This window comes from Vigna unguiculata, chromosome 3, assembly GCF_037176805.1.
Source record: "Vigna unguiculata cultivar grain cowpea cultivar isolate G323 ecotype 2 chromosome 3, ASM3717680v1, whole genome shotgun sequence".
In the NCBI taxonomy this organism is placed as follows: domain Eukaryota; kingdom Viridiplantae; phylum Streptophyta; class Magnoliopsida; order Fabales; family Fabaceae; genus Vigna; species Vigna unguiculata.
In genome coordinates, this window is record NC_140794.1 from 54,598,415 (window position 1) to 54,608,977 (window position 10,563).

The following is a 10,563-nucleotide window of genomic DNA, read 5'->3' on the forward strand; positions in this document are numbered from 1 at the left end:
CGTTATCTTCCCATTGTCGCAATTCTCTCGCCATTGTCGTTGTTCTTGCTAGCATTAATGGTTTGGCACTTCTCTTTGGCGGTGTACTACTTTAACAACGTTTTTCACCCATTGTGTCAGTTACCAAGTTACCATACGCCTAATGATTAAAAGGTTACTATAAGGTTCTATAATGCATGTGGGAGTCTTTTGTGTTGCCTATATTTATTTTTCAATTATTTATAATAAACATATTTATTGGTTTATTGGAATATTTTTAGTTTTGTAATATGCCTATTTAAGAGGCTATATCATTCTCAATGAAATATAATCTAGAAAAATAAAGTAAATTTTATACCAGTGATATCAGAATTGATAGTTTGTTTCGGTACCGATTCAGACAAAAATAAGTATCTCCCGTTGTGGTAAGATTCAATTTGTGTTGAGATAAATGAGTAAAAATATGTCTTATTGTGGTAGAAACATGTGGTAAAACCCAATTCATAATTATGGAGGAGTCTCTTAGGAATTTAAGTATGAGTTGAAAGTTCCACGTTAAATAAAAAATAAAAAATTTGAGTGATATATATAAGAAAAGTAAGATCCATGAACATTGAACTTTGAGGTTTTACGTTGAAAGTGATGTCAGATCTCTTATATGGACAATTCATACTTCAAATGTGGTCAGTATATCTAGTTTATCCTAGTAAAATAAAAAATTTAACCGTGATTTAATAGCTAATGATTTGTTTTTGTGTCAAATCAAGTGGAGACCAAAGTTAGTGAGACAAATATATTCTATTGTGACAAAAACATGTGAAGGTTAGAAATTTAAGTATGAATTAAAAATTTCACAGTAAAAAAAAAAGTTGAATGGTGTTAAGTCTTTCATTTCAACAATTCAAATTTCAGACTTAGTCAATCTCTCTAGTTTATCAAAGAAATTCCCTCAATACATATATTTTACTATTATATTTCTTTTCATATTAGCTCATTATCATGTATGTTTGGGTGTATTATTATGATCCTGCTTGATACTAAACAAATGATGTTACAGATTGTATTATACATACTCTATTTAGAACTGTTCCATTGATGGATATAATACACTTTATATGATTATAATAGTGGATGTATGTATTGTAATATTACTATATAGACTAGTATATTGAATTAAATGTGACGTTGAAAATATAATTCATTCTATTTTTAAAATATTATTATTATGTATTTGATTTTATGAGTACATTTAATATAAATTTTTGAAAAAATAAATATTGACAAAAATAACAATTGTTAATAAACTCGCGAAAGACATGTAAGTGGTAAATTTTATTTGTATGGATCTTAGAAAATAATATATCTTATATTATATACTTTAATAATTTAAAAACAATAATGGTGATTTTACTTTTTACATGTTTATTTTATGTACATCCCTCACTCATTATATTCCATTTGAGCAATACTTTGACACACTTACATGCATTTTCATGACAACATATTATAGAGCTAAAATAGTCACACAAAAAATGAACTTTTGTATTTGTAAAGGAAAGTAAAGAGTGGAAGGTAGTGAAGAATATGTTAAATGAGTGTAAAAAGAAATTTATATGTCAAAGTATCATTACTCATCCAAGTTTTCTTCCTCCCAAATTATTAGGCCCAAAGGCACATATTATCTTACATGTTACACGTTTATCCATGGTAAGCATGTCAAAATATCATTTTCAAAATACCTTAATGATATGGTACAAAATATATATGTTTAAATGAATTCCAATCCATGAATTAACCCAATTCATTATGGATTTGTGTCATTTCAATTCTTTTAAAAATATGTGTTGAATTAAACCGGACCCACTTAACTTGAGTTAAAAAAGTTTAAATCAAATTGAAGATGTTAACTCATAATTTAACATGAACAACATATTATTAGTTTCTTTTTACCATTTTTTATAAGTTTTTATGATAATTATTTAGTACTTTGATGATATAGGTTCATAATTTGACTTTTTAATTACTAGAACGATGTTCAATAATAATATTTAAATAATTGAATATTTAATTTATTTGTTTATCAAATTATATATGTTAATATTTAATTTCTAACTATTATTTTTACAACAATACTTAGATAATTACAACAATACTTCACACTTATAACAAAAATTAAGTCAATTTATTTTTATTGTAACTCAAGTACTTACAACTATGAGTTGAATCGACTCATTTTCACACTCAAAAACAAGTTATCATGTCTATAAATTATAATATGATCTTAATTATTATGAAAATTTTATTTGTATTGGGAGCAAATCAGAAAATATCAATGACATTTCAAACACATCAATCCAATTATCCAATTCATGCGGTAGAGTGTGTCCTAGAATTTTCTTATGCATGTTTCAGAATTTGAGAGAGTTGTTGAAAAAAGGTATTTGAAAAAAAAAAAAAAAACACAAGGCGTTGTTGAGATATGGGCGTGTTGTTCATCGATGATGCATGATCCCAATCTAAAGCAGGAGAGGAACGAACACCATCCAAGGAAATGCAGAATCAATTGCCGTATTCTCTTTCTCAGAGCAAGAAGAAGAGGTGGGCTTTGAGCATAGAAAAAAATTCCTTGATCCCAAGTTCATTAACTTTTCATCCACCTTCAAACCTGCACATCAAAATAACCTTTGTCATCAATCTCTAAAACGAATTGTAAGAAGAGAAAGATAAGATCCAATGTTATTATTTACTTTGAAGGGTGAAAGAAGAGTAATGAAGATCGTAGAAGTTGGGATCATTGTTCTTCAAGAACGGTCTCCTCTTCTCCTTCTTGTAAGAAGCCAACGCCGCCTTTATCAGATCGGCGACGGTGTCCTCAGGCGATATAACCACCTGTACCGCTCCCACGCCCTTCTCGATGCTCACGTTCACCAACACCTTAGATGGCCGGAGAAAAGACTCGCTGTTATCCAACGGAACCTTCAGCGTCAGTGCGAACCTGCGAACGCCGCTCCAATGTTTCTCCGCCCGCAGCGAACTCGGCGGGTCCTTACCGGAGAATTTTCTCCGATGACCCGGTGACACTGAAGTCATGCTTATGAGGATAAGTATTTTGGCTTTCCCTCTTTTCTCCTTGATAATTTTGTTTATGGATCACATCACATGAGATAGAGATGTTGGTGTGAGGTGTTTGAGAAGCATAAGTGACGCTTAAGGAGAGAACAAAACTCGTAAGTAAGGACGGTGGTTGATGAGTGAAACTTCTGTGAAATTACTTCAGCTCTAACTTCTCTCATTGTGTTCAATAAATGTACAAAATGATATTTTGACACAAATAATAATATTTTGATTTATTTTTTTTAAGAACTCTTACTTCATCATTTTAATCATTTTTTAATTATTATACCATATTGTTAAAAAATTAAAATAAATAATTAGATATGTTTTTTATAATCTATATATGATATACTTTTATCAGTTTTGAAATATAAAAAAATAAAAAAATAAAAAAAAATTACTTAAAAGATATTATCTCATATGATAACTTATTAAAATTTAATTATTAAAAAATAATTTTCTATAAATTAATCTTTAAAATTGTAATTCGAATGAATATAAAAAATATTTAATTTTAGGGATTTTTGTAAAACTTGTATGAGTTTAAGAAAATAAATCATGTACACTTCTAACAATTTGAGGCCGGAAAAATAATAATACTTTGACATTTTTTATTTTTTTAATATTTTTTAATTATTTATTTTGATTTTTTTAATTTGTGATATGATGAGTGATAACATAAAAATGATAAAAAAGAGTCAAAATATCCTTCTCAGAAAAAAAATATACCGCGCATAATAACTGATTTGAGAAAAACAAGAGAAATAAGTATATGATCGAGTAAAATGAAAAATAAAGTGGAGATATATGAGTATAGTTATTAAATTATTATTGGCTTTAACTGTTTGTTTTTGTTTGTTTTATAACTTTAAAATAAATGCCATTTTTTAAAAAAGTTATATTAATTCTTACGTACATGTAAAGTAACTAAGAAAAAAAATAGTATTTTTAATTTATTTGGATATTTTTAGTGAAATATTAGTTCTATCTTTTAGTGATACTTTCATTAAAAAAACTATTATTCCATCAGTTAATATTTTGGAGGAGTTATATGAACAAAACATTTTTTTTACTCAGATTATAATAATCCGGAGCATGTGCTTGATAATATTTATTCTAAAATTAAATAAAAAATATCAATTATTATTATTATTATCGTAAATTATAAATAGAATAACTGAATATAAGATAAAAAGTTATAAAAGAGTGTACTTTACTCTAAATTTACATAAATTAAATATTTTTAATAGCGTGAATAAGATTAGGGAACCAAACGCATGTAATAATTTTAAAAAAGTAATATTATATTTTTCTATAAATCTCTTATACTAGTATTTTATAAGGAGATATAAAATGAAAATTGTAAGGGTTTAGGGTTTAGGGTTTAGGGTTTAGGGTTTAGGGTTTAGGGTTTAGGGTTTAGTATAAGTGAAATTGTGATTGCATTGTGTGAATTGAGGTTGAATTGGAAAATGAATACTTGAATCATGGCTCTAATTAGTATCATCTTACTTTGCTTGAAAACCATTTTGAAAAATAGACAACACTGCCAAGGAGGTACTAATTTGGGTCATGAAATCAAGTTAAACATCTCCCAACGAAAACTATAATATGTACTGTTTTCTGGTGCAAGGTTGAGCCTCAGAATTCAAGGCCGAGTCTTGAAAAATGCGAGAGGATCAGCGCTGAGCGCCAACCCAGCGGTGCCTAGCGTTGAAAAATGCGAGAAGAATGAGGTTGAGCGCCAGCCGAGCGGTACCCCAGCGCTGGGACCCCTGCAGGTCTGGAACAAAATTTTAATGCTGAGGCTAAGCGTTGGAATCTGAGGCTGAGCGCTGACTGCCAGATTTCATGTGTTTGGTGTTTTGATGTGTTTCATTGCATTAACTGATCTGAAATGGATTATTTTGACTGTCTTGGTATGCTTTGAGTAAGATCGGGTGAATATGGATTTGTTCTAAGTGTGGATGAGGTAGGGTATGCAAAGACATAATGACTCAGTTTTGGTTGGTATCCTGAAACTCCAATAACCATTAAGGCTCATATAGAGTATAATGGGTTATGTCGTGAGGAGTAGCAGGAGGTCTTAGCCATTGGACTCGATCAAGTCTTTGGCGCGAAGGAGACTTACCTGGTGTGATGATTGGGTGATAACCCCTTAGGCCAAACTCTACAGAGTTTGGGAATCATACACGATACAAGCCACCAAGAGGTCCGATGTTAATTGCATATATACGGATAATTGAGTCTAGAGTTGAATGGCGTGTGAGTATTGGAATGTTCCTGTGTGAATTTGTGATAATTGATTGTTATTATGCTCTTACTCTAATGTAACATTCTTTAAATCATTATTAGCTTACCCTTGCTTTTTGTGTTTCTGTCTCGTGTTGTATGTTTCTTTTTGTGATGATCACCTTAATGGTGGGAGCAGATATGGTTGCTATGTCAGAGGCACTCCTAGAGGATGAGGAACCATCATTTTAGGTGGGAATTTTAGTGGTGGTCAGTTTAGGTATATTTTTATCAGTTTAGTGTAAATGTATAAGTGATATATTTTTATAGTCATATCTTTTGTAAGATTGTATTAATATATTGTGTACACTGAATTACTTGTTTTGAAACTATGATAAAACTCCATATTTTTATTAGTCTTAAGCCGCTAAAAATTGGGATGTTAAAAAAATATAAATACATTTAATCTTCATTTTAATTTTTCATCCAGTAAAAGAAGTAGACATATTAGTAAGAGAATATATTAAGAAAAAACAGAATTATTATTTTCAAAATGAGAAATGATGATTTAAAGGTGAGCCAGTGGGTTTAAATCATTGCTGAGGGAAAGTTCTTGGAAATAGACGAAAGCCTTTGTTTTTGGATTATTTTTTCGGAATTATAAATTGGGTTAAATAGATCGAAGTAGTAATTGAAGAGGCCAAAACATTAACTATTTTTATATATAGTTCTGTTACATGATGGTTACTAGTTACTTATTATTACTAAGGAGTTCACGTGTGTGGTGGTGACTTAGAAATTGAATTGTCAAAAGATAATGCTTTTTAAACAAGGATTTAATAAGATAAACACGATTATTTTTATTTAAATTATATACTATAAATATATTAAAATTTGGTTATGTTGGTAATGAATTTGTTTTCTATGTAAAACAAAATGAATGTTTCGCAATTTGTTTTTAGAAAATAACCTCTTTAGAATTTAAAAAAATGTTCAGAAAATCAAATTTCAAAACAAATAAAACTACGAAAGTTAAATTCAAAATAATAAATTAATAGTTTAATACGCATAAATACTTTATTTGTATGAAAATATTGAAATGAAAGCATTTCACATTATTGAATGTGAACTTTTCATATTTCATTATTTATATAAACAATTATTTATACAAAAAAAAACATAAATATAATGATTAAATATAGGTTTCGATTTCGATCTATTTAAAAAAAAAATGTTTCATTCTTAAATTAAATATATATTCATTTCATTATAATACATTATACTATAATTAATTGCTAAAGAAAATATTTTACATTATTTTCAAAAAGTATAATAAAAAATAAATATATATTCAATTTAGAAACAAGATAAAAATCATTATATATATAACCCTAAATTTAATATTGTAATTTTCTTGAGCTTTTGTTTTAGTACATGAATTATTGGATACTTATTGGGCTTAGCCCGTCTTGTTAGGCTCAGTAGGTTTCCTTCCTACCCTCAGAATTTCCTTGTTTTATACCGATACATATTTGAAGAAAGTTATAGTTATTTCCTTTATTCTATTATTTTCTTAAATTTTAAATAAACATCAACATGTTAAAGATTTTTTTTATAGAAAACTGAATGATTTAAATAGAACAAGAACGTGAGTGTTGTTTGGTGAGGGTTGGCTTTGTCTTGACCTGCCCCTACTGGGCCACTTCTTTATGGCCTTTTATTCTATTCATAAGTTCGCCAAAAATACCAATAGTTTACTAATGAATGATAAATTTGAAGGTTTAATAATATAAATTTTAGTAATCGAGAAATTGTAATTATATATATAAGACATTTAATATATTTTTTAATGCAAAATTAATGGATTATGGATCTTTTTCATCTTATAGTGTTTAATTTTAATTTTGTTTTTTTTTATTCAATGTAAAATTTTAACTCACTTGGATCTTTCCCAACAAAAATACATCTTCCAATGTTCATTTCAGAATTTAAAGAAAATTATTTTCTATATAAAATGTACAAAACACTCTTGTATTTTTAGGTCGTAGAAATTTCGAGAAACGTTTGTTATATATATATATATATATATATATATATATATATATATAACAAACGTAATTTTTGTATAATTATATTAAAAAAAAACTTTATTAAATACTATTCTTCAACGAAAAATCAGATTTATCATTTTGTGGAGTTTCTCATTTCAACTAAAAAAACTTGAATTTGATAACTTAAGAAAATTTTAAATATAATTATGCAAAGTAACGTTAACAATGTATTAAAGTTTAACTATGATATAATATTAATTTGAAAAAAAAATCGACTTTAATAACCCTAAATATATTCTTTTGGAATCGTTGTTTAAAAATCCATAACTTTATACTATACAATCTCGCTTTTTTCTTTTTTTTTTCTAAACAAATCCACGATTGGGTAATAATACGAAACTTTTGCATTTCCAATATAATTAATTTTAATTAAAATCCAATGTCAACACGTGTAAGTTAATTAATTACTAAAAGAAGTTGTATTTTTTAAGGATAACAATTGTTATAATGATTATTAAAATCATGTTTCGCAATGATATTTTAGATTGTCACTATAGGTCAAGGATCGTATTCCATGATTAAAAAACCATTTGCTTATTTGCTCTAATCTGTAACAAATTTTAAATCACTTATTTTGTTTAATGAACACGTTACATGATTACATATATCGATCCTCATGTTTGTTAATTGATTCGGAAGTAAGAAATTCACCATCAATCCACTCATAGTATATATTTTGTTCTTATTATTACTTGTATATTATTGTTATTAGAGGATTTTGGTTTGATGTAACTTTTAATGTTAATTGATGAACCAAATCTACTTGAAGTAGACATTTTGTAGTTATTAGCAAATTTTTATGTTTTTTAGTCTGACTTGTGTTTGAATGTTTATGCATTCATTGTCAAAATAAATTAATGAAAAAATTAAAAATATCTTCAAATGATAGAATTTTCTCTTAATATATATTTCAATCAACAATTGGTACACCTTTTTTTTCCACAATTATATATATATATATATATATATTTTTTTTTTTGTATTTTTGTCTAAAGAGGTGGGATGGTGGATGAATCAAATAAAAATAAGATGAAGAATGATAGATAAAGAAGACATGGGAGATGAAAGTTTTGCAAAATTGTAAATTGAAATAAAATAAATGATTAATTATGTTTTGGATTGGGATAAATTTAGGAAGTTTTATTTGACTTTTTATTAGATTTTTGCGGTATTTTGAGTCCTCAAGAATCTCTGTCAAGGGTTTCCTGTTATATTTACTTAAAATTATTCTTAAAAATAATAAAAATTTTAAATTTATAAAATTTTAAATTTTAAAAATAAAAATATATAGTAATACAAAATAAAAATATAAATTAAGAATTTATAAAATTCTTAAATATAAAATAAAAATATGTAATTTTATAATTTTATAATTTTACAATTTAATAAATTTCTAATTTTATTATTTATAATCTAGTAATTTTATAATTTTATAATTTTCTAAATTTATATCATTTTAGAATTTTAGAATTATTCTTAAAGCTAATAAAACTTATAAATTTATAAAATTAAAATTACAAAAATTACAAAAATATAAATTATAAAATCATCAAATTATAAAATTATAAATTTAAAAATTAAAAATATATAAAATTATAAAATTATAAAATCATAAATTTTATAAAATTAAAAAATTAAAAAATTATAAATTTTTATTATTATGACAGTATATATTTTTGTTTTATATTTCATAATTTCATAATTTTATAATTTTATAAATTTATAATTTTTATTTTTTGTTTTATAAATTTATTATTTTTATTAGCTTTAAGAATAATTTTAGGTAAAGAGAGTAGCAAATCCTTAAGAAAGGTCTGTCATTATAGTCTTTTGCAACAAAATATTATGTGGCGGTGGATGTTTAATAGAGATGGCAAACAAACTCGTCCCCGTGGGTATTATCCGAACCCGTCCCCGTTTTGACGGAGAATCCCCGCATTGACTGGGTGTGGGTATGGGTATGGGGAATCCCCGATTTTTTCAATTGGGTATGAGGATGAGGATGGGGATGAATATATCCCCGCCATAATACCCGTCCCCGCCATATCCTCATCCTCATTTAAATTATTAAAATATTTACAATTAATTAAGTAACCATATATATATATATATGGTTACTTAATTAATTGTAAATATTTTAATAATTTAATTGAGGATGATTTTTATTTTTTATTTCTTCTAAATATTTGGTTTGTCATGAAACTCATTTCGGATCTCCAATATATTTTTTATTTTATCACAACATTTATGTAATTATGTTAAAATGATGTATGTCAATTAAAAAAAAAATTATGTCTAACATTTGAATATTTCTATTATTTTTTAATATTTTTTTATTGTATATTTTCCTTTCACATGAGAATATTTAATACTCTCAATTTAAGCGTTTAATAGCATAAACATTTCATTTACTAGGTAATATAAAAAAAAAATTCTTTACTTATTATTATTAATTTTTGTTTCATTTGAAGAACTCTTTTGTTTCACTAAAATAATTTTTGTTATTTCTCGACCATTGAGTATATATGTTGATATTTGAAAAGTTTTATTAGATCTCTAAGATGTTTTTCGTCTTATCATACCCTTAATTATACATTTGTTTTTCTTTGTGCAATTCCTTCCAATAATCTCCAAATTATTTATAAGACACACATTTGTTAATTTTTTAATATTTTTATTTTTGTTTATTTTCATCATATAGAATACTATTTCGATAAATTTTATCTAATTGTTTTTTATTTTCTAACTCATTACAATCATACTTTAATATTTTCAATATAATTGTATAAATAATTTTTATTTATTACAATATAAAAATTTAATGTAATTGTCATGAATATTTTTTTATCACCATCCAACATATATTGGAGTTTAAAAAATACCAGATCTATGATAAAATTTTATTATGTTTATTATTTGTTTTTTGCGTCATTTTTTATCAAACATTGAGTATATATGTTGATATTTGAAAAGTTTTCTTAGATCTCTAAGATATTTTTCATCTTATCATACCTTTAATTATATATTTGTTTTCATTTGTGTGATTCCTTCCAATAGTTTCCAAATTGTTTATAAGACACACATTTGTTAATTTTTTATATTTTTATTTTTTGTTTATTTATCATCA

The 10,563-nt window shown here is 25.8% G+C and overlaps 1 protein-coding gene across 1 annotated transcript; it reads right to left on the reverse strand.

Moving 5' to 3' along the window:
* Window positions 1-2,139: 2,139 nt before the first annotated feature.
* Window positions 2,140-3,178, reverse strand: LOC114179526 (uncharacterized protein At4g22758-like). Its single transcript, XM_028065896.2, has 2 exons — window positions 2,727-3,178; window positions 2,140-2,644 (listed from the first exon to the last, which is right to left on the reverse strand). The coding sequence occupies exons 1-2, from the start codon at window positions 3,067-3,069 to the stop codon at window positions 2,496-2,498; spliced, it is 492 nt and encodes a 163-aa protein (XP_027921697.1). The 5' UTR covers window positions 3,070-3,178; the 3' UTR covers window positions 2,140-2,495.
* Between the last annotated feature and the right edge of the window lie 7,385 nt (window positions 3,179-10,563).

Excerpts from the sequence above, each read along its gene's own strand:
- LOC114179526 (XM_028065896.2), bottom strand. The coding sequence starts at position 3,069 with ATGACTTCAGTGTCACCGGGTCATCGGAGAAAATTCTCCGGTAAGGAC. Across the intron at positions 2,645-2,726 it reads CTCTTCTTTCACCCTTCAAA|GTTTGAAGGTGGATGAAAAG; the intron begins GTAAATAATAAC and ends TTTGATGTGCAG.